The sequence below is a fragment of the Eubalaena glacialis genome, chromosome 7, assembly GCF_028564815.1.
Source record: "Eubalaena glacialis isolate mEubGla1 chromosome 7, mEubGla1.1.hap2.+ XY, whole genome shotgun sequence".
Lineage (NCBI taxonomy): Eukaryota > Metazoa > Chordata > Mammalia > Artiodactyla > Balaenidae > Eubalaena > Eubalaena glacialis.
This window is the reverse complement of record NC_083722.1, coordinates 91,606,559-91,631,454: the sequence shown is the minus strand read 5'-3', so window position 1 is coordinate 91,631,454 and position 24,896 is coordinate 91,606,559. Positions and strand designations below refer to the sequence as shown.

General features: G+C 36.4%; 1 protein-coding gene across 4 annotated transcripts; it reads left to right on the top strand.

Moving 5' to 3' along the window:
* The first annotated feature begins 281 nt into the window (after window positions 1–281).
* UBA3 (ubiquitin like modifier activating enzyme 3) lies at window positions 282–23,730 on the top strand. Of its 4 annotated transcripts, none has more exons than XM_061195518.1 (18): window positions 308–349; window positions 536–577; window positions 2,445–2,565; window positions 3,916–3,996; window positions 7,948–8,030; window positions 10,718–10,798; window positions 14,825–14,868; window positions 15,221–15,285; window positions 15,595–15,750; window positions 16,976–17,078; window positions 17,218–17,328; window positions 20,665–20,718; window positions 21,260–21,296; window positions 21,382–21,463; window positions 22,194–22,294; window positions 22,401–22,464; window positions 22,553–22,607; window positions 22,937–23,730. In XM_061195518.1, the coding sequence occupies exons 1-18, from the start codon at window positions 330–332 to the stop codon at window positions 23,023–23,025; spliced, it is 1,389 nt and encodes a 462-aa protein (XP_061051501.1). In that variant the 5' UTR covers window positions 308–329; the 3' UTR covers window positions 23,026–23,730. The 4 variants fall into 4 exon arrangements, with proteins under 4 accessions (XP_061051503.1, XP_061051501.1, XP_061051500.1 ...); XM_061195517.1 differs by having other exon boundaries at window positions 17,215–17,328; XM_061195521.1 differs by having other exon boundaries at window positions 321–339; window positions 17,215–17,328.
* The last annotated feature ends 1,166 nt before the right edge of the window (window positions 23,731–24,896 follow it).

Here is a 24,896-nt window from a genome sequence, read left to right as displayed (position 1 = left end):
ACATAAATTGTATAAACAAATAATGTAGTATAAACAAATAATGTATTACGCCTGTATTCTCACACAGCATAACATTATACACTAGTTTTCTCTAATTAAGTGTATTTAATCAAGATTTTAATTACAAAGATGTCTTTGAAGCCACGGGAGCCTGGCACAGGCAGCCCCACCAGCCCCGCCTCCTCCCCTCCTTCCCCGCCCCTCTGTGTCGTCCCCGCCCCTTCACCGGCCCCCGCCCTCTTTTCCGGCCCCGCCTTCTCCCTCCCAGCCTCGCCCCGCCCCTTCGCTCCTCCCGCCGTGGGGGTGCCTGGGAAGAGGCGGAGAACAATATGGCGGATGGTGAGGAGCCGTAAGTACCCGGGCTCTGCAGGCGCCCCGGGCCGGGCTGGGTTGTGAGAGAGCGCGGCGGTGGGCGGTCGTCGCCTCCACCCGGGGTCCCCCCCACCCTCCGCCCCGTCCCCTCGCCCCTCATCCCCTCGCGGCGCCCAGTGTGTAGCGTGATGCTGACCCTTCTTTTATTCTCTCTTTCTTTTAGGGAGAAGAAAAGAAGGAGAATAGAGGAGCTGCTGGCTGAGAAGTTAGTGCTGCCGGGAGGCCGGGGCCCTCTCCGGGGACCCCCGCCTCCCCCCACCCCAGGCCTAGGGGACCAGCCGCAGCGGGCCCGGGGGGCTGGGAGGGGGGCACCCGGAGCGCAGGCTGCGCCGCCTCATCCCCCGACCCCCGCCCGCAGCCCCAGGGGCCCGGCGGGCCCTCCTGGTCTCTGTTTCGGGCGGGCGCCGGGCCCGAGTAGCGCGCACAGATCCCGCGCCGGCCCGCCGGGGTGCTTGACCTAAAGGGCTTGCGGAAGGACCCTTGCGCCCCCCTCTTCCTCCATCCCAAGTTGTCAGAGCCGTGACCTTGTGAGAAGGGAATCTTACTAAAACATATGAAACGGACACTAGGCCGTTTTGGGTCTTTCGTAAACACTGAGACAATAGTATTAATTGCAAACTTTTTATGAGAACTTTATGTCAGGTATTGTACTAAGCACTTCAGTCATTTGTGCAAAATCATTGGCTCTTAAAGGAGAGTGTTGACTCCAAAGAGCTTATTTTCTCCGTTAATTACACACCCTGTTTCATATCAGATGCTTAGTTTTGTGCAGGTGAGACAGGTTTAAACGAAGTGTTTTCCACCCTGGGCAACACCACATATTTTTTCTTCCTCCTTTCCTGGGAGGGGAAGAAAGTACTCTTGCAGTGGGCGTGGTGAGTTAGTATTAATTTCTGGGCCAATTCCCAGTAGCAGGGCCTTAGAGTCTTTAGGTATCTCCCTCAGAAAGTTGAATTTCAATTGCAAGAGGACTTGGAACAAGTTTAGTTTCACATTTCTTATCACCTTTCATTTCCTTTCCACTTTAAAATGACAGCCACAATTTGAATATTTACTATATACCAAGTATTGTACTAAGGCCTCTATGTGCATTATCTCTTTATCCTCATTCTGACCTTAAGAAATAGGTACAAACAAGCTACAGATGAGGTTTATGACTGTTAAGTAATCTGCTCAAGGTCACAATGCTATTAATTGTGGAACCAAATCCAGCTGTGACATCAAAAGTTATGGTCTTTATTGCTAGCCAATACTTGGTCCCTTTTGTAAAAATTGGATATACTAATATGTTTGAAGGTAGAAATTGTGGGATCATAGGAAATTTGAAAATTAAAAATAATCACAACGAAACATGAGTCTTGGAATGAGTAGAAAATACATGTATTTTGTTAGAGGAGTCCCTCGTTACTCAATTGTATGTTCGAAAAGATTTCTAGATGGTAATGCCTATCTGTGGCATAATTATAACCTAAAACATTCTATGTGTTGAGTGGCAACAGAAACCACTTCATAGTCCTAAGAGATTCTTTTTTGAAAATTAGGACCTCTCAGAGAAAAATGTGTGAAAGTTCCTCTCATGAAAAATAATCTTTCAGTCTCACCTTTCAAACTTGGAAAGAACACATGAATTGTGTTAGATGTCAAGCATTAGGATTCTGGAAGTGGAGGGTTTTTTTGGATTTTGTTTTTCCTTGTAGCTTATATTTCCTGTTCCAAGTGTGTTCATAGAACAGATTGGGCAGTTTGCAGTGATCTTTAGTAAATTACAAATGTTTAGAAAGCCCATTTCTCACCGACTGACCAGTATCCCAAGTTTGATCTTAGGTTGTTTTAGGAACCCAGAAACATGTCGACTGACTTATTTCCTCAAACATGTGCAGTTCTTACCTTTAAATAAACTGTATAATAGCAAGAAAAGACATTAAAAGCATAAGCACAACCACATGGAATATTACCCTTTTTATTTGAGCAGGTCTGGTGTGGTTACCTTTTCATTTGGGGAAACCGTAATAGTTGTAGGTGTGGCTTTTTCATACTGATCTTTGCAGCTGAATTTACTGTGTTCTGTGCAGAATGGCTGTTGATGGTGGGTGTGGGGACACTGGAGACTGGGAAGGTCGCTGGAACCATGTAAAGAAGTTCCTCGAGCGATCTGGACCCTTCACACACCCTGATTTCGAACCGAGCACTGAAGTGAGAAACGTTTATTTTTAAATAACTCCTCTAATAGTTTTATGTTTCAAAAACAATAAAATGCTTCCTTTTTAATTTACTCTTATAATAAAAATACTAATAAAATTGTGTAAGTTATCTTGAAATACTAAATGGAATATTTGCAAGTGATTTTATTTGAATGACTAATATTTGGTTGTTTTCACATTTCTCATGTAATATGTTGAAAATTTTCAAGAGTAAAATGACTTCGTAACCTCATTTAAAATTCTAAGTTATACTTCACTTAAAATTCCAGTTTAAAATTACTTTTGAGACACACCTTTTTAGCCCTGCTATGAGAAATTTAATTTTCACAGGAATATAGATGTGCTTGTTTAAATTTTGAAATTTATTTGAAATGAGCATCTTTGCTTAGAATTGAATATAATTAATTGCATGTTAAAAAGTATAAAAAGTATGTGACTGCTGTATAATAGAGGAATAGAATTTGGAACTGGTAGTGTCTGACTTAAAGCAAATGTTCAGTTAGAAACAACTTGTTTTTTATTACAAGGTAGGAAATATTCCTTTACAGTAAATTTTTGTCCTTTTGTGTTGAAGAGATGTTTTGAAATAGAAGTATTGTGCTGCTCCTAAAATTAAGGTTCAGACTCTTGGGTTTGACTCATTGTCTTATCTGAATAACTTTTCTTTCCTTGAATCTTGGACAGAATTGACAGTATTCTCCATTTCTTTGGATAATCCAACATATTTTCTTGTGCTTCTGAATATTTTTTTTTTGGCCTAATAATTTAAGATACTTCTGTTCAGTGGTTGTTTCTGCTGATAGGCAATATTCTAAGAGCTTTGTCTGTTTTTTCTTCCTGTCATCTCATGTTTTGTAAGTTTAACCCACTGTATTCAAAAGCAGCTATTATTGTTCTTGCCTTTTTTTTTTTAAAGACCTCTAAACACCTTGTGCAGTGCTTGATCTTCAGTTCTTACAATTTTTACACTTTTCTATTTTTAAGAAGTCAGATAAATAATTGAGTTTGATGCTTTCCATCCCTTTCAAAGTTAAAAAAAAAAAAAGACAACTCTTAACTAGGCATAGTTTTTCTTGTTAGAAATACCGTTTTTAATTTCATACAATAAAAGTCAATTTAAAAACATTAAAGTTGGAACGCTCTGGAATCGTTAGGGTTATAGAATTTCTGGTTCTACCTTGTTCATAAGTTTAATATAATTTATTAACTGCAGAGGCTGTTCTTTATCGTCAGTTGCATTTTTCATGGAAACCTCAGAAGCTATTTTATGGTTTGTTGCTTTATTGATGGTACTTATGGTTTTTATCAACTAGATTTTAATATGCCTTTTCGTTCTTTACAGTCTCTCCAGTTTTTGTTAGATACGTGTAAAGTTCTAGTCATTGGAGCTGGCGGCTTAGGATGTGAGCTCCTGAAAAATCTGGTAATATTAATATATAATATGAATTTTTTTCTTTATGATAATTCAACCTTTTTCCTTTTCTGTCATTTCTTTGTTATGATTGTTAACCGTTTCTCCTGAGCCTTTGTTAGATAAGTTTAGCAGGTCAAATTCCAGATAGTAATTAAAATGATGATGTAACTTAACTTTTTAAGCCCTAAAGTCCTCGGCTATAAAGTCGTTAATAGAAATTCTTACTTCTCTTTTCTTCTCTGCTTTTTATCCAACAAATCTTTGTGCTTCCTCTTGCACAGAGCTCATTAATTCAGTGAAGTAAATAACGAAACTGGTAACTCGTATTTAACATGTAATTTCAAAGAATTTATTATCTCTTTTGTCCCTCAAAATAACCCACTTAGGTGGATAGGACACTGTCTCATTTTATATAGAGGGAGACACAGGTTCAGGGATGTTAAATGACAAGTTTTTTCTGGATTATGGTGATGTGCCTGGAATCTAATCCAGGCCATCAGTTCTTAGTCAGGTGTTTCACTGAACCGTTAAGTCATTACATGATCTAATCATACAGTAATTTTTTTAAGAACATATGGTAGTATACCCATAAAATTTGGGGGAGCTAAACCTTTTTCTTTTTTTTGGTCAATCTGTTTTAAATGACTGTTACCTTAAGAGAGGGTACTATCTAGTGAAGCTGTTTCTATATACTGGTTGGAAATACATACTTTGTGACTTAATTAGTTTCACTGACTTTTTTTTATTAATTTATATTTATTTTTGGCAGCATTGGGTCTCCGTTACTGTGCGCAGGCTTTCTCTAGTTGAGGCGAGCGGGGGCTACTCTTCGTTGCGGTGTGCGGGTTTCTCATAGCAGTGGCTTCTCTTGTTGCGCAGCACGGGCTCTAGGCGTGCGGGATTCACTAGCTGTGGTGCACGGGCTCAGTAGTTGTGGCTCGCGGGCTCTAGAGCGCAGGCTCAGTAGTTGTGGCACACGGGCTTAGTTGCTGTGCGGCATGTGAGATCTTCCCGGACCAGAGCTTGAACCCCTGTCAATCACCCTGCCAATGCAGGGGGATTCTTAACCACTGCGCCACCAGGGAAGTCCGTTTCATTGACTTCTGATAACTATAGTAGTAGCTCTTTACAAGACTATCAGTTTATTTAGCAAAAATGGATAAGGGAAGAATTGATGTGCAGCTGTTGTATGCCAGCCTTATGATTAGTATGTGGGAAAGTGGAAATGCTAGAGTAGGCTTCTTAGAAAATGAAGCAGGTAACAGCCAGATGAAGGACCTAAAAAGTCAGCCTTGGGACCAAAGTTTAAATATAAACAGCCACATTAATTTTGCTGGGAAACACTAACATCACTCCGAGGGAGACTGCAAAAACTTAATACGCTTCATGGTAGTCAGCTATGCTGGGTTCTGTGGGCATTGTAAGCCATCATGATCTGTGTCCTTAATTTGAAATATCATTGGGAAGACAAGTCTCTCACAAAATAAACAGCAGCATGTATGATATGCTCTGTGATAGGGTGCCAAAATGACAGTACCTTATCAGACATAAATACCCTTGCAGTATGAGAACCAAAGGATTTATGGAGGATGGGCAGTGGTTTTGTATGCACAAATCCCCTAAATAGTTAACTTTTTCCAAAGCTGTTATTTGCAAATGTGATAGATACCAGTTTTAAATGTAAAGTAATTGGAGATTAGATCTGAGGAGTAGTCATTCAGCAACTTTAGGAGTGGCCTTGTTATTTATTGCATTGTAATAACCTCTTACTCAAAAAAAGAAGAAAACTAAGTGTTTTCAGTTTTACCACTTGTTACTTTGCTTGTTTCACACGTAAGTACAAAAGAGATATACATACATGTTTTTTCAATTGATTGTAAGCCCCCAAAGTCTCATTCTAAAAAAAAGGATATGACATTAATATTATTGATTGAGCAAATATTTATTCAGCCTCTTTCTCTGTATACCAGGTACTGTTTTAGATGCTAAAGTTACAGCATCGAACAAGACAGGTGTTTGTATTTGTGGGGCTTTTGCTTTAATGGAAGGGAAAAGACAAGTAAACTATGTAGTATGTCGGATGGTAATAAATGCTATGGAGAAAGGAAGGATGGAAGATATCAATATATAGCCTGGCGGGAAGGGAAAGGGTTCACAAAAAGGTTCTATTTGAGCAAAAAGTGAGCAAGAACATTCTAGGCAGAGGGAATGTCAGGTGCAAAAGCTGTGAAGTGGGAGCATAACTGTTTATGTTCCAGGAGGGCAAGGAGGTCATTATAGCTGAAGCAGAAGTGAGGAAGGAGGGGCATTTTCTGGGAGGATATCAGAGATAATGGGAGGGGCTTGGAGTGAGTATCCCAAAAGGCTTGAGGTGCTACTGTAAGAAGTTTGCCTTTTACTCTGAGTCAGGAAGTCATTGGAGAGATTTAAGCAGATGAGTTGACTCGATCTGACTTTAACGTGGATCACTGTGGCTGATGTGTTGAGAACAGAGAAGGAAGCTGAGAGGCTGGTTAGAAGGTGCAGTCATCTAGGCAAGAGGTGAGAGGGACTTGGAACAGGATGGTAGTACTGCAGGTGGTGAGAGGTGGCCGGGTTATGGATGTGTTTTGAAGATGGAGTCAGCAGGATTTGCTGATGGATTGGTGTGGGACGTAAGAGAAGGGGAGGAGTCAAGGATGACGTGATAAGGTTTTTGCCCTGAGCAACTGGAAGGATGGAGTTGACACTCACTGAAGTGAGGGGGGCTGGGCAAAAACAGATTTGCTGGTTCTGGTGAGCAAGAATGATTGGCTTTGGTTTTGGAAACTGTAAAGTTTGAGATACCTGTTAGATGATGCTTTATCTTACGAGATTGTCTGAAATCACCAGAACTAATAAGCACAAGGGCACTCCAAATTCTGGCCAGTAAATTAGGAGTAAAACTCATGAGTGTGGTGAATGGGAAACCAATTTTTAAAAAGTGTTCACATTCTCATGAGTGGGGTGGCCAGGTGAAGAACGTGTTTTCAGGAAGGGAATTGATCCATACCCTGCCAAACACTTGAGATGGGTCATGTCAGAGAGTCTGAGAGCTGGTCATTGGAGGTGGCAACGTGGAGGTCACTGATGACCTGACAAGTGTGGTTTTCGGTGGAGTGATGGGAGTGAAAGCTTGTTTACAGCAAGTGCAAGAGAGGACTTTGAGAAAGAAAGTATGGACAACTCTTTTGAGAGTTTCTTGCTATGAAGAGGGGCAGAAAAATGGGGAAATTATTGCCAAGTGATTCAATTTGATTACATAAGTAAACTGACCAAGACCAGAAAAGCATAATTGATTTTTGAGATCTATTTTTTTTTTAATCTTTTGCTTCTGCTGGTAAATTTGAACAGTGGTTGTACTGTTAAAATATGTGGCATTATCATGGAAACACAAGAGTTTGTTGCTTTTCTCTAGCTGTTTGATTGCTTGCTCTTGACTCTACTTTTAAGATATTTCTTTTACATGTGCAGTGTATATACTTATGTGTGTGTGTGTTTATAATATAATCTTATAGTTATTTCTGAATGGCGGCATGCTTACGTAAACTAAGACAAAGCTTGTAGGAATTACTTTCAACAATATTCTGAAAAAGAATAGCAAATACAGTTAAGTAGTAAGACTAGTAAAATTAAAATATCTAGCAGCAGCAGCAGGAAAGCAACAAACTTTACAAACGTGTTTATGGGATTATGAAACAACTATAGAAATTTTCAGTTATTCTCTTTTGGATATGGACTATTTAAAACTGAGTAGTTATACTTTTTTGACCTTTACAAGAACCCTGAATTTTATATATCTTGTAAGACTCTTTAACCATTGAAAACGATTGTGCAGAATTTATTATTGAGAATTTGTGGATTTAAGACCATTGAAAAGAAATTTTAAAATTTCAGATGTGAGGAAACTTCTGCTTAATTGGATTTTTTTTATTCCCACAGGGCTTGTCTGGTTTTAGGCAGATTCATGTTATAGACATGGACACTATAGATGTTTCCAATCTAAATAGGCAATTTTTATTTAGGTAAGTTTTAATATCTTATTTTAAAATTGTGATAATCATTTGAACTTGAGTACACTGCAGTTTAATAATTTTAAAAACCACTGAGAGGATAGCACTAATTTTATTAAGAAAATAAATACACCCCCATCTTAGGTAAAATTTTGCAGCAAAATTTTGGGCATTCTGGTGAAAGCAGTTTTGTAAGCAAATATATGTTTTTGTTGTTTTTAAAGAAATCTACAAAAGGTGTATGTGATTTTGGGGTGATTGTGCCCTGAAGACAATGAATGCAGCTCTTTTTCTTCTGTTGATTTCATAAGAGAACCATAACTATATATTAGGCCCTCGTGAGATATATTGGTGGGGACTTATGAGCCAAGATTTGAGTGGTGACTCTGGGGCAATGAAGTCGTGACAGAGTTTGAACTTTTTATAGAAGGTGAAAGAAGATGGTGAGTTAAGGAGAGAAAACCCAGGAGCAAGTGAAATGGAACAAAGAGGGATAATTACCTTAGGCATACATGACATACAGAAGGCAATCTAAGAGCAGCTTGTTTGAAGTGACTTTAAAAACTGGAAGTAGGCCTTATATGCAGATATGAGGAAAAGTTCATTAATAAATTTTAGTATGTAGTATTTAGGGGCTTGAATGGCTTAGATAAATGTATCTATTTGTTAATCAAAGAATTATAGATACGGAGAGATAAGGACTTTTTTCTCTCTCTCTGGTGCTTATAGAGTACTGACAGAAAGCACTCAAATAGTCCTAGGTATGCAGGATGAGGTTAGGTTAGCAGAAAAGATAAAATTAAGTTTGTGGAAAATCTTAAAGAGATTGAAGGATGGGTTAAACTAAGTCAAGTTAATAAAGTATTGTAATTGTAGTGTGAACCCTACATTTAACTTTTAAGGTTTTTGTTTGTTTGTTTATTTTTTTAAACCTCGAAATTTCTCTTCTCTTGATAGAAAAAGTTTGTGGACCCTTTCCAGTCTGACAAATTTTTAGTGTATGACTGCTCTAAAAAAGACACCACTGATTGGGAGATTGGGATTGACATATATACACTAATATGTATAAAATGGATAACTAATAAGAACCTGCTGTATAAAAAAAAAAATAAAATTCAAAAAAAAAAAAGGAAAGAAAAAGACACCACCAAATTGATTGGTTATTGATAATAGGCCATGCCCTTTAATTTCGGGCTGAAATAATGATTGAAGATCATAATGACAGTTAACATTTGTGGAGTGCTTAGGATATATTAAGTACTTTCTAAGCTCTTTATCTATATTACCTCTTTTAATCTCAGAGCAAACCCCAGGGTAGGTACTTGTTTTCCAGGTTAGGTAATTAGGCCACAGTGTCCTGCAAGGATGATGTATATAAAAGGCCATTTTGCTCAAAGTGCAGTTTTTAGGTAGAGCAATCTAATCCCCTAATTCTGGAATGATAAAGTAGCAGTTCCCACAGAAACCATCTAGGAGTTCTTTTATTTGGGATCTATTATGAAAGCACATAGAATGCACAACCTAAAAGATTCTTGAAACTCTATTTTATCATCTTTACATACCTAAACAGCTCTTTCCAGAGTAGTTGAATGCAGTACTGAAATCAAGTTGCTTGACTTATGCTAGAGCCTCTTCTATTGCAAGTTAGGACAAAGTCAGAATAAAACTCTTATCAGAAGTTTTGAGTCAAAAAAGCATACTGCTTTATTAGAGAGGAGAAAACTGACCTGTTAAAGCATTTTTTTTAAATTCCAATTTTAAATAAAATACGATTTCTATTAGGCACATTGATTTTTTAATATTCATTTATTTTTAAAGTGTTTACTCTGTGCTTAGTAGGAAGGAGTACAAAGAGGTAAGAATATGGTAACTTTCTTCCAGTTGTTCATAGTCTAGTATGATAGACCTATGTATATAACCAAAAATATGTTGTGAAAAAGTAGTAATGAAGAACTTGTTATGTATACATGAGGGAGTGGTTTGTTTCTGTGAGGAGAATGAGGAAATATTAGGAAAGAAAATACCATTTGTACTGAGGTTAGAAGAGAGAATTCCTGTCCTTTCCTGTCTGTAGCTATGGTTATTATCTAGGAGTGACCTTTTGAGGTCTTTTAATTTTTACCTTCTTGAAAATATTGGTAACATTTGCAATTTTAGATAATGCCTTTGGAATTATTCCTTCAAAAACATGGTTATGGCTTCTTATGGGACACAAAAGTTACTACTTAATCAGCACACATGGGAAGAAGGGGATAAATGAACGTTCTTGCATCCCTAGGACCCCTCGAATTTATTTCAGCCAAGACCTGCATAGTAACACCTTGAAGTTCTGGGGTTCAGGGCAAATACTTGGAAATCTCTGGATCTGGGATAATTTTTTACATTGGGAAACACAGTAGTGAGAAGTGGCTAGGAAACATGCTGTTATTATGCTTTATCTTAAAAAAAAAGCACTGTTTATATTTTTACTTAAATACTTAGACTTGTCAATACTTGTAAATACTTAATTTGGAATATCAACAAGGGTTGACATTTAGTGTTGAATGACTAATTTTTCATCAGAAATACTTAGGTAAAAATATTCCTCTAAATAGCCTCCAAATAAACTCACCGTGGATATTTTTATGTGTGAAAGTAGATTATGTAGATAATCTAGATTTATATCGTGAATGATAATTTAAATATAATTTTTCCTGTAGGCCTAAAGATGTTGGAAGACCTAAGGCTGAAGTTGCTGCAGAATTTCTAAATGACAGAGTTCCTAATTGCAATGTAGTTCCGTATCCTTTTGACAAATAAGTTACTTAATACTTAACTTTTTGAAGCTTTTTATTATTATTATTATCATTATACAAGAGATATTTAACGTAGAGAATACAGATAAGCAAAAGGAAAATAAGCAGCAGCAGTAAGCTTATTACTGTGATATCTGCTGGTAACACTTAATTTAATGTCCTACCAATCTTTTCTTTTTAAGGTTATATAAATTTTATAAATGTAGCCAGTGCCATCATTTATTTTGCCTTATTGCCCTTAATTTCAGTTTCAGTTGCATATCTCCTCTACTAGACTCTGAGTTTGTAGGCTGGATCCCATTAATCTTTTTTTTTAATAAATTTATTTATTTTATTTTATTATTTATTTTTGGCCGCATTGGGTCTTCGTTGCTGCGCGCGGGCTTTCTCTAGTTGTGGTGAGCGGGGGCCACTCCTCGCCGTGGTGCGCAGCCTTCTCATTGCGGTGGCCTCTCCCATTGCGGAGCACGGGCTCTAGGCTCGCGGGCTTCAGTAGTTGTGGCATACGGGCTCAGCAGTTGTGGCTCACAGGCTCTAGAGCACAGGCTCGGCGGTTGTGGCACATGGGCCCAGCTGCTCCGCAGCATGTGGGATCTTCCCGGACCAGGGCTCGAACCTGTGTCCCCTGCATCGGCAGGCGGATTCTTAACCACTGCACCACCAAGGAAGCCCCCCATTAATCTTTGTGTCACCTTACCATAGCAGGCAAAGTAAAGAGTCAGTATATTATTAGTTAAATAGGTGTGTCAGAGTAAATATATTTTTATAAGAAATATGTTTTAAAAAAGGACTGTTCACACTTTGTTGATTCCCATACCTTTAGATCCAGGGAACTTTTAGTATTTTATAGAAATTTAGGAAATGGGATTTGTTATGTTGGAAATACCACAGTATACAAAAATCAATTGTATTTCTCTATACTAGCAGTGAACACATGGAAAGTGAAATTTAAAATACAGTGCCATTTACAACCACTCAAAAAAAGGAGAAATACTTAGGTGTAAACTTAACAAAGTAAGTATGGGTCTTGTATGCTGAATACTGCAAAATGCTAATGAAGGAAATCAAAGGAGATCTAAATAATGGAAAGATACTCCATGTTCAGGAATTGGATGCTTCAGCATACTAAAGATGTCACTTCTCCCCAAATTTGTATACAAGTTTGACATAATTTCTATCAAAATTCCTGCAATTTTTTTTTTCTCCAGACGGGATTGTTCTAAAGTTCATAGAGAAAGGCTAAGGAACACCTAAGATAATACTGAGAAAGAATAAAGTTGGAGGAATCACTAGCCAATTTCAAGAGTTATTATATAACTACAATAATCAAGACTGTAGTATTGCCAGAGAGATAGACACAGATCAGCAGAACAGAATAGAGAAACCAGAAATAGCCATGTGCTAATATGGCCGATTTATACTCGACAAAGGTGCAAAAACAATTCACTGGAGGAAGGATAATCTCTTCACTAAATTCTGGTGGCAAAAAAATGAATCTCAAACATCAAAATTACAAAAATAAACTCAAAATGGATCATAAGTTTAAGTATAAAATGTAAAACTGCAGAACTTTGGAAGATAACATAGGAGAAAAATCTTTGGGACGTAGGGCTTGATGAAGAGTCCTTAGACCACATTAAAACATGATCCATAAAAGAAAAAAAATGGTAAATTGAACGTCATCAAAATTACGAACTTTTACTCTGTGAAGGATCTTGTTAAGAGGATGAACAGATAAGCTACACACTGGGAAATACTTAGGAAGTAGTTATCTGGCAAAGGACTCATCCAGAATATATAAAGAACTTTCGTAACTCAAAAGTAAAAAATTAACAGTGCAAATAGAAAATGGACAAAAAATATGAAGAGATATTTTGCTAAAGAAGATAACAAAAAGCACATGAAAGATGTTCAGTATCACTAGCTATAAGAAATCCAAATTATGATCACAATGAGATATTACTACACACCTATTAGGGTAGCTGAAATAAAAACTAATAACATGCTGGCAAAGATACAGAAAAACTGGATTACTTGTACATTGCTGGTGGGAAATATAAAATGCTATAGCCATCTGGAAAACAGTTTGGCTATTTCTTAAAAATTTGAATATGTACTTTACATACGACTCAACACTTTCATTCCTGGGCATTTACCCTAGAGAAATGAGTACTAGGTCTACATAAAAACTTGTTCTCAGATGTTCATAGCAGCTACATTTGCAGTAGCCAAAAACTGGTAACAACCCAAACATCCATCAATAGGTGAATTGTTAAACTGTGGTACAGTTAATACCGTATATACAATATACAATTATTGTACTCAGTACAATAATACCGAGCAGTAAAAAAGAACTAACTAATGAAATACAACTTGGTTGGATATCAAGAGCATTATGCTGAATGCAAAGTGCCAATCTTAAAAGGTCATATATTGTATGATTGCATTTTTATAGCCTTCTTCAAATGACAAAATTATAGAGATGGAGAACAAATTAGTGATTGCCAGGGATTAGGCATGGTGGAAGGGATAGGTGTGACTATAAAGGGGTAGCAGGAGGGAGATATTTTTGGTGATGGTATAGTTGTTTATCTTAATTGTGGTGGTTACACAAATCTACATGTGTTTAAATGACAGAACTTTACACACACATTGTACCTGTGTCACATTTGTCGTTTTGATATTGTACTATAGTTATATACGATGTAACTGTTGGGGGAAACCAGGTGAAAGAAATAGGGGACACCTGTGTACTATCTTTGCAAAAATAAAATTTAAAACTGCAAATTCAGGTCCTTATAGGGAGAAAGAGGGGGGAAAAAAAAAGTGTGCACACTCTTTGTCTACCCCCATTATTAAGATCTGGGAAACTGGGTATTTTGTGGAAATCCAGGAGGTGGGATTTCTTGGTCTGGCTCCTGCGTCTCCTGTTTTTGTTCTTCCAGTGTTTGCTCTGGTTCTCTTTTGACCTTTTCTAGCTGCAGCTTATGCCTCTTGTTTGCCTGGCATTCAAAAGGAATAGAGGTCTGAGTGGGTGAGGGCTAGAATTGAATGTATTTTTTATAACTTTATTTGTAGGCCAGAATAAAAAAATCTAGGGCAAACATGTATTGTCCCTCTTTTCTCCATTTTGCTTTCTAAAATATGTAATGCATGATTTGTTTTAGGGGAGTGTAATTTATATGTTACTAAACAAATTTGCTTCATTAGAAAAATTAAAAAGAATTTTTTTTGGCATACATATGCTGTTCAAATGTTAACTACTATGATTCACACCCACAGCCAATTTTGAATGGGGTTCCCTTGGCACCCTCCAGGCTGGGGAAGACTGCAAATATGGTGTGGGTTGGGTAAAAAGAGAGTCTTGGAAAACTGAATTAAATGAGAGAGGAAGAAAATTCATCTTTTTCCCCCCCTCCAAGGGGAAAAAACCAATAACAAATCATTAGCACCTGAAAAAGCAATTGGAAACATGTTTTCTAAAAATTAGCTTTGCAGTAACTTTTTTTTAAATTGACTATATCTGACATACAACACTGTATAAATTTAAGGTATTCAGTGTGTTAATTTGTGCAGTAAATTAACTTCTAAAGTCCCCTTTCTAAATGGGAACTATAGTGTGCCTGTTCCCTTCACTAAACAAATGTTTATTGCCTCTCTACTTGGTGCTGGTGGTTGAAGGTACACATTCTGTTTTCCCAGGGCTTATGGTTTTATATAAGAACTGAAGCAGAGTAGAACGTATAACAGAGACACAGTTATAATGATATGGAGGTTTGGAGAAGAGAGAAACTACTCTATGTGGTTACTGGAGAGTAGTGTTTAGAAAAAAGGTTTTTCATGGGGTGGGATTGTGTTCATTTTGTCAGATTCCTTGAATTCCACTGCTTTGAACATTGATGACTTATGTCTTATTTTAAATATACATTTATAATTTGATCCTTATGGAATTGTTGAATTCATTTTACAAGTTAAAAATTTAGCAGCTTAAGTTCCTTTACTTATGTTCAGACATTTCAACAAGATTCAGGATTTTAACGACACTTTCTATCGACGTAAGTTTTCCACTTGAAATTAAATTCTCACTAAATTCTTATTATTTTTTAGTTGCTATTTGTTTGAAGATTGCTAGCTATTTGAAGGCTATTTCTTTATTTGCTTTCATTTCTTGGTGTTGGCTTTTCAGGAATGTTGTTGACTGAATAGAGAATGGCACCGTTTTAATTCTTAGTTGGCACCATTAGGTGCATTTTTATATGCTCTCTTGAGTAAGGATTAGTCAAGGACTAGAAGCTGTGTGTGTTTGTTTTATAATGAAAAGTGGTTTTTTATATGTTTCTTAGAAATTGTGAATTATTTTGTGTAGCAGCATTTTAAAAAACTTAACTTGCATTTTTTTTCTCGTAGAATTTCATATAATTGTATGCGGACTGGATTCTGTCATAGCCAGAAGATGGATAAATGGCATGCTGGTAAAGACTTAGTGTTTTTACAGTTCCCTGAAGTTCTTCCCGCTGCTCTTAACGTACTAAAAATGAGACTTTTGTGTCATATTTTTGAAAAATCAGAGTTTATTCAATTTTCAGTAATAGGTGTAGTTCACTGTTTATCGCCAGTCATTAATTTTCAGGTGAAGATGTAAACTGCTACTAATGTAATCCCTTGGTTTGTTATATTATTACTCAGTAATGTGATTGACTTACAGAATTACTAGATAGTATTTCCCTTTTTTTGAATTCTTATCCCCCTCTCCTTATAAGCCCTTCAAATAATTTTCCTAGATATCTCTTCTAAATTATGAAGATGGTGTATTAGATCCAAGCTCCATTGTCCCTTTGATAGATGGGGGGACAGAAGGTTTTAAAGGAAATGCCCGGGTGATTCTGCCTGGAATGACTGCTTGTGTTGAATGCACACTGGAACTGTACCCACCACAGGTAATCACAAAAGCACCCACATCTGTTTCATAGTGTCTTGGGGTAGAATAAGGGTTGAATTATTAAGACTAGTCAATATTTAGGATTCTTTTTTAAATTTATTTATTTTTGGCTGCATTGGGTCTTTGTTGCTGCACGCGGGCTTTCTCTAGTTGTCCCGAGTGGGGGCTACTCTCTTCACTGCGGTGCACGGGCTTCTCATTGTGGTGGCTTCTCTTGTTGCGGAGCACGGGCTCTAGGTGTGCAGGCTTCAGTAGTTGTGGCAAGCTGGCTCAGTAGTTGTGGCTCGCGGGCTCTAGAGCGCAGGCTCGGTAGTTGTGGCGCACGGGCTTAGTTGCTCTGCGGCACGTGGGATCTTCCCGGACCAGGGCTCGAACGCGTGTCCCCTGCATTGGCAGGTGGATTCTTAACCACCGTGCCACCAGGGAAGCCCTAGGATTTTTAATTAGGGGTCCACTGTGCCACCAGGGAAGCCCTAGGATTTTTAATTAGGGGTAACCATATTTTAAAAATCATGCTAAGAAGAAAGATGATAAAATATGACATTTTGCTCTATTTGAGGAAAGCTGTAGACTGAATATCATCATTTTGATACTGTTCTCGTAATTCATTTGTATTATTTTTTTATTTGGAGAGTAGAGATCAAGAGATCAATTACAAAGTTATATGTTGGGATAGAGCTGTAATCTATTTTCTTTTGCCTGTATTGTTTCAGGGAGATAAAGATACCAGGGATAAGAATGATATTTCTAAAGATGGAGCTCTTTAATCTAATACCCACTTTAAAGGGCATTTAGAATTTTGATTTATAAATATAAATAACTTTATTAGTATCTACTTGGAATTGATTTAACTCTGTGAATTTGTTTTTATTTTGGCTAATTTTATATCTTCAGATATGAATATTAGGTAAACATAATAGAGTACTCATATTTGAGAATTTATTCAGCCCTTTCCTTCCCATGTTCTAACAAAGCTTAAATTTATATACTTTGTAAATGTAGGGCAAACCTATTTTTTTAGGCAGATCAACTTAAGTGAAGTGACTCAGATCCTCTGTGTTAGTTTCAGAAGCATTATTAATGGTATAAAATGTTTTGTTTCTGTAAGTGGAAGGCTAAGATGAATTATAAGAAAGTGTTACAAACTAGATCATAACTAGAAGTTACATTTTAAAGTAATTTCTTGTTTAAAATCCACTAAAAAAGGGAAACTGTGGTTTTAGGTTAATTTTCCTATGTGCACCATTGCGTCGATGCCCAGGCTACCAGAACACTGTATTGAATATGTAAGGATATTGCAGTGGCCTAAGGAGCAGCCTTTTGGAGGTAATAAACCTAATTTCATAATCCAGAATTACATAAAATGTTTGTCTATATCATTTATTTGGATAATTACCTTAAAAATAAGTTGATTTATGTTTACATGTTTCTGTCTTCCCTTCCTTTTTTTCTCCTCTGACAGAAGGGGTTCCATTAGACGGCGATGATCCTGATCATATTCAGTGGATTTTCCAAAAATCCCTGGAGAGAGCATCACAATATAACATTAGGGGTATTACGTATAGACTCACTCAAGGTAAGTTAGTGAATTGTCATGAATTATGATCTTAGGATGATCCCTTTTTCAGGAGGTGGGATGCCTTGGGGGAAATAATTGATGTGATTTCAGATAGTACTATCCATTTGGGATTCAGTAAAGGTGCCCCAAATTTGGTAGGAGGGAACTGAGTTCACTAGAATCCATACTACTTCTTAACTAGAAGGAATTTAATAAAATCATTGAATCTTATTTACTTAGGGTTGGAAGAGGCCCTAAGTCATCCAGGTCGAACCATTTATTCACTTCATCTTTTGCTGAAGAGCAATTTGTCCCTTCCTGGGGCAGTCTATTTCACATTTGGACAGTATTGTTAAGACAATTCTTCTGTACGTTGAGCAGCAATCTCCATCTTTAGTGTGGTCTGAGTATTGTCCCAGAGTATGCCGTATATACATTTAATTCTCTTTTAAGTAATAGCCCTTAAAGTATTGAACCCTCCAAATCGTTATAACTCCCATCAACCTTCCTAGTTCCTTTAACCCTTTGACATGTTGCATGACTCAAGTTCCCATCATGTTTTTTTCTAACCATATTTTAGTTATCCATACTTCTCTTAACTATCCAGGTGAGAATGCAGTGCTCTAAGATGGGTCGTATGATAAACTTCTGATCATTGATGTAGTCTTACAGGAGGGCAGACTTTTTCAGTTTTTATTGTTGTTTACATTGATGCTCTACTTTTGATTCTTTCAGGTTACTGCCTGCTAAAATCTGGAAGTTTTCTCCACATACACAATTGCTAAGCCACATCTCCCTATTACAGATTTGGCAGTTATGGGGGGGTGGTAGTTTTTTCTTTTATACTCAAGTATAGGTCCTTATAAGTTTATTCTTAAATTCAACCGGCTTTTCTCTTTATATATGTATATTCTTTTATGCCTGCCAACTTGTGTATTCTTTCTAGCTTCATATCACTTGTTGTTTTGATAATCATATCCTTTATCTCTTTTCCAAATAATTAATTAAAAATTTTAACAAGACTAAGCTAGCTGAGAACAGACATCTGAATCATACTTCTGGTCAGGCCCTTTTAGATTTATCTCCTTCTGTTGATCATAGCTTCTTGAGTACCTCATGTTTCTTTGTCTTGTTCACAAGGATGTCATGAAAGACCTTTCCAGGTGCTCTCCAGAAGCCTATCCTCCACATTTCCTTGGGTTGCAAAGCTAGTCACAGTAACTAAATGACATAGTCTTGTGACTTGTCTCAGTGAACAATCATAATGCTCAGTTTTAGTGATCCGTGTTTCCTAATGTAGATACTCTCAGTTCACCCTTCCTAGAATTTTGTCCAAGATCGTCAAGTTCACCAGAAAGAGCTTTGTCTTTGTGAAAATCTGCCATTTCTCTCCTGTGATTATTTCCTTATGTTTACTAATGTTCTGGTTTGTCATTTGAAAATTCCATTCTTATACACTCCTTGTTGCTCTTACACACTCCTTGTTCCCCTCTTCTGACCTGCTTTGATCCCAAGCATGATCCCACCTTAGAGCTTTAATACTGCTGATCCTAACACCTGGAATGCTCTTCCTTGGATTCCCCTCAGGGTTGGCTGCTTATCCCTCAGGTATGAACTGCACCATTTCCTGATCATTCAACTGAAAATGACTTCTAAGCCATTCACTATTTTACCTTTTCATAATTGCTCAGAACTAATGGTAGCCTTGTTTTTCTATGCAAAGAATATTTCATACTTACACTCTGATTCATCCCTGTTCTGGGGGCCTTTGCCCTTGGTGTTTACTCTACAGAATTGCTCTTTCCCCAGGTCATTGCATGGCTGGGTCTTTCTCATGGTTTAGATTTCAGCTCACATTATCGCCTCCCCAAGGAGGTCTTCCCTGACAATCCAGTCTAATGGACTCCTCCATCACTGTAAGAGCAGATAATTTTTTTTTACTGCTCCTCTGTTCAACACCTAGAACAGTGTCTGGCGTATAGTGCACATTTATTTGCTAATTATTTGAATTAAAAAATGAATTCTCTTTGTCCTGATCAGGAACTATATAAACTCATTTCAATATGTAGTCTCATTTATCCTTCCATACCTTTTAGCAAGGTTTGGTGTGTGCTTCTCAGCCTGAGGATGGAGGGCCTTGACAAGGAGTACAGAAGCCAAATTGGAAGTGAAGTCCAGATTTTTTGAAAAGGGGTGGGGGACAGGGGCGTATCTTTATCATTTTCACATTGCTTTTATTGGACAGTGTCTCTTCAACTCCTCCCTGTTTGTGACTACCTGTTCCTCCTTCCAGTACGTCCTGCTCTATGTGGTTCACTGGAGAGGTTCCAGTAATCATGAGGTTAGCTCCTCCCTATTTCTCCTTTCAGAATTAACTTTTTAAAACAGCTTTCCAAACTTAACTGCCTTCCTTTCACGCCTTCTTAGATATTTCCCTTTTTTTGAAGTTTTTAAAACCTGCCTACACCTGAAGTCTTGGGAACACATCTTTCAGGGCTCTCTCATGCTCTAAGATAATATGGCTACTTTTCTCTGAATTTTTGTTTTCTAAATTGAACAGTACAAATATAGTTACAGAATGTTTATTTTGTACTTAAAAAAAATGGTTTGAGGTGGGGCTTTGTTCATTCCTAATTTGTGGATACTGATATGAAAAATGTGGGGTAGAAATAGAGAACTACGTTTAATATTTTGTGTAGTCCATATTGTAGAGTGAAACAAAATGATTAGGCACAGTTTTTCTGTTTGTTTTAAATTTTTGTGAATAGAACAGCTAAAACTATTAGATGAGGAAAAATTAGGTAACTGTTATTCTCCTACTTTATTTTACTCAAAGCTTACTGAGTATAGTATAGTATACTGTATCGGTTAAGATTTTGCACTTTAGGGCAGAGCTGGGTTCATATACCACCCCTATCACTTATGAGGTGTATAGCTGTGGATGTTGTTAATTTCTCTCAACCTCATTTTCCTTATCTTTAAAATCAGAGTGATAAGACTAACATGATGTTATGAAAATTCCATAATATTTTATTTACTCTTCATACTGTTCCTGGAACAAAATAAACACTCTAATTTTTAGCAGTTATTAATATATTATTGTCTCATCTTTATATGAAACAGTGTGAAGAATTTACTATTCTTTCCTACTGTAACTTGCTGAAGATTCTGAACATGATAGAAAATAATGTGAATGTGAAAGAAGGTTGTTTCAGTTAAGCTTAAGTCTATTTTCTGACCTGAAAGCCTGAAAAATCAACTTATGGAAAATGATATTAAATCATCATATTGTCTAATTTAAGATACCTACTTTTTAAAAGAAATGACCATATTTTAATCAGTATATTTTTTCAGGGGTAGTAAAACGAATCATTCCTGCAGTAGCTTCCACAAATGCAGCCATTGCAGGTGAGGAAAAATGGCCACTACTTAATTTTGTTTTTTTTCCTTCAGGTTTTGATTCAATACCTAAATTGATATTTCTGCAGCTACTTGATCTCAGAAAACTGGTGTTCTGGGAATTTGATTATCTTCTTGGGTGGATGGTGGTATAATCAAGCTGCCCCAAAAACCACAAAACAAGCTATTGGACCCTGTATATATTTTTTCTTACATTATATCATAGATAAAGTGCTCTGTAGTAAGGGGACATTTTAGTGCCGTTTCTTTTTAATCAGTATAACAGGCTGCACAGTAATCTGAAGAAGAGGGAGAAAAACATGAGGTGGTACTCTGTCATTTGGAGTATACAAAACAAATATAAAATGTTACTTTCTCAGTTTTTAAAAATAAGAGTGTTTATATATGTATTTTTCTATCTACTTATTTTGTAATCAATAACCTTGTAAATTTATCTGTACTGATTTATAACTGACTTTTTTAAAAACTTCTAATTTTAAATGTCTAATTTTCATTGAGTTAAAGCACCTTTATTTTCTCTCCGCTTTAGCTGTGTGTGCCACTGAGGTTTTTAAAATAGCCACAAGGTAATGGGTTTCATTTTTAATATATTTGTAAATCTGTGTTTTGATCTGGCTCAATTACATAAGAATGAACATTTTTTCATTACAGTGCATATATTCCCCTTAATAATTACTTGGTATTCAATGATGTAGATGGACTGTACACATACACATTTGAAGCAGAGAGAAAGGTTAGTAATAGTATACTAATGAAAACTTTTTTGATCATGCATATTTTTATTTTTAATTAATTAATTAATTAATTTATTATTTTAAAAAATTTATTTATTTTTGGCTGTGTTGGGTCTTCACTGCTGTGCGCGGGCCTTCTCTAGTTGCCACAAGCCCGCTTGCTCTTCGTTGCGGTGCATGGGCCTCTCATTGCGCCGGCTTCTCTTGTTGCAGAGCACAGGTTCTAGGCGCCCGGGCTTCAGTAGTTGTGCCATGTGGGCTCAGTAGTTGTGGCTTGCAGGCTCTAGAGCGCACGCTCAGTAGTTGTGGTGTACGGGCTTAGTTGTTCCATGGCATGTGGGACTTCCCGGACCAGGGCTCAAAACCGTGTCCCCTGCATTGGCAGGCGGATTCTTAACCACTGCGCCACCAGGGAAGTCCCTGATTTTTAAATATTAATTACTGGCTGGAAATGTGAATGAAATTGCCCACACCCTTTCTAAGTATTTTCTAACTTCCAGAACCCTACTTACTGATATATCTTTTGTAATACTGTATCCTGAAATAAATACTGTATGGCAAAATAATTTAGGAAAAATGGCCCTTTAGGAAAAGCAGGTTTTAAAACATAAAAATTTGTTCATAGGGAATATGCATGATTATAAAACAACTTGATTTTCATTTCATCATTATAAAGAGACTGTTAGTGGTACATGTGCCACTGTGATTTGTGTTTTATTTTATGTCTAGGAAAACTGCCCAGCTTGTAGCCAGCTTCCTCAAAACATTCAGTTTTCTCCATCAGCTAAACTGCAGGAGGTTTTGGATTATCTAACCAATAGTGCTTCTCTGTAAGTGTTCAAGACTTTTGTTATGTTGTAGAAGAATTTTTGTGACTTTAAAAACTAGGATTGTTTTTCAAAAAGTGATCTTTGATTTTTTTTTCTTATAATTTAGGCAGATGAAATCTCCAGCTATCACAGCCACATTAGAGGGAAAAAATAGAACACTTTACTTACAGGTGATCAGTGTTCAGTTTTTATTTTTTTCCACAAAATTATATTAAAAGTTTAATTTCACTTAATGTGCTTTACATTATTGTTTTCTAGTCAGTAACCTCTATTGAAGAACGAACAAGGCCAAATCTCTCCAAGACATTGAAAGGTATTTTAAATGAGTATATTTACTAATACTAATCAATTTCTTCTTTTTTTTTCCAGTAAAATAAATGCTTCTTCTAGATTTGCTCTTAATGCTTTTAAATGGTGCTACCATCCTACTTATATCTTTAGCAACATTAATAGCGTTTATTGCTCTTTTAGTAGAATATTAAAAAATCTCTAGGAAATCAAATATAATACTACCTTGATTAAATAAAGAGAACTGGATTTTGATGTTTATCTAGCCCATGATTCTTTATAGTTTGTATATGTGTGTATTATCTATTTTGTTGAGTTTTTTTGCTTGGGTTAATTGTACTTTTTTTCTTTTAGAATTGGGACTCGTTGATGGGCAAGAACTGGCAGTTGCTGATGTCACTACACCACAGACTGTACTGTTCAAACTTCATTTTACTTCTTAAGGAAAGGAAATCTGCACATAATAGAAAACTCATGAAAATATACTTCATGGATGCTAAGAAATTTAATAGATGTCATTTTTAGCATTAGTGTTGCTGGAATTTGACTTTTTTTTATATAATGAGCCACTGTTTTTTAACTTTATAACTTTCCCTTGAAGACAGAATTTCGGGGTTGGTGCTTGTCAGCATTTTCATTAGTAATATGGAAAATGGTGCCTGGAGAGAGAGATTATGAGCAAATATATTGCTTCTTTTAGAGGAGGAGGCAAACACCCTCTTGTATATGAATTTTGTTATGGTCAAAGAATGCATTCTTCAGTTTTCATTTGAGCGCCCACATATACAAAAAATGTCCCTTTTAAAAAATAAGAAAATTAAGTTTTAAATAACATTAAGTACTACAACCTGACGTCTAGAGCATATTGAACATAGCCTACTTCTTGCTTGATCTAATATTCACTTAATTGTGGCTGTCCAAATGAATATTATTGCAAAAGTTATCTTGTCCGTAATAATTTGTAAATGGTGTTATAGCTGAATACCTGTGCATGGAGATGGGAAGTATTTTCGTGTGTTTACTTGCAGTGCCATAGAGGCCAGTATGCCCAACATTAAAGCCAAGACATGGATGTTTAAAAGAATTTAATGTTTAAACAGTTATCACTGATGCTTTCACACTATTTATTAATAAAATCATATATTGTCTATTTTTCTCACTGAAATTTTTTAAAGTATATTAAGGATAGTAAGTAGTTCTGTAGTAAGGTAGAAATAATTTTTAAATATGTAGCAGATTTACTAATACGAAAATTTTATGGTACTTGAATTAATACTTTAGCCACAATAAGTATCTACTGATTTAATTTTCTCTAACATAATAAGGTAATGAAATGGAATGACTATATTTTTATATTAATGCCTCTTAAAATGCTTTTTTCCCCCTCCTAAAAGACTAAGGCTTAAAACAAAATTAAGCATAAATACTGAAAATGAGTTTTAGTATCATAGTGTGGGAACATGTCGTACATGTTCTCTGTTTTTGACTTGGATGGCAGTTTTCTATTTTAAAAGCTTTATGATTACATGTCACTGGGTTAAATTTTCATTTATTTTTATTTCTAGCTCTATATTGACGAATAATTTGTTTCATTATAAAATCATATGGCATAAATGTATATGCTTTCCTTAAAAAGTTACAGATTCAGTTTACAGGTGCTATATACAGGTGCTACAATAATTCTCAAAGTAGCCTTGTGAGAAGGTGATAATATCTTCATCTGAGAGCTGAATAGTTTTAGAAAGTTTAGGTCATTTACCTCAAGCTGTACAATTAGAAGTCTTGGAACAGGGAGGGATTCCAAGCCTAACCTGACCTCCTCCTCAGGCTATTTAGCTAAGCTGTTTGAAATTACCTGAGTTACTTAGTACTACTGTGTAGATTACTAAATTGTAAAAGTTTCAATATGCAAATTTTTACAGAAGTTAGATAAAATCATCAGAAGATCGTAACTTCTCAAGGGCAGAGTTTAAATCTGGCTAAAAATAATAGAAATAATTCCTTTATGGCATGATTCCTTGCAGTGGGGTAAAATACTTAAGTGTAGGGGAAACAGGTGAGGTAAGTAACCACATTAGGAAGAGTGTACTTAGAATAGTGGCGTCTGTGATATATTGGAGTGAAAATTATTAGTCAGAAGTGGCAGCTGCTGCAGCTGACTGTTGCATGTTGGTGTACATATTTTTCAAAATCAGCTGGACGTCTGGATTTTTGTGTGCAATCTGGCTTTTAAATGTTGATAGAATTTTAACATTATGGGGGCCAAACCAAACAGCTGCTGACTAGATTAGGAAGGCCACCAATTTGATTTGTT

Bases quoted from the DNA above. Each gene is read 5' to 3' on its own strand.
- UBA3 (XM_061195517.1), top strand. From the start codon at position 330: ATGGCGGATGGTGAGGAGCC. The intron at 3,997-7,947 runs GTAATATTAATA...TTATTCCCACAG, and splicing joins GTGAGCTCCTGAAAAATCTG to GGCTTGTCTGGTTTTAGGCA. The intron at 10,799-14,824 runs GTATCCTTTTGA...ACTTATGTTCAG, and splicing joins CCTAATTGCAATGTAGTTCC to ACATTTCAACAAGATTCAGG.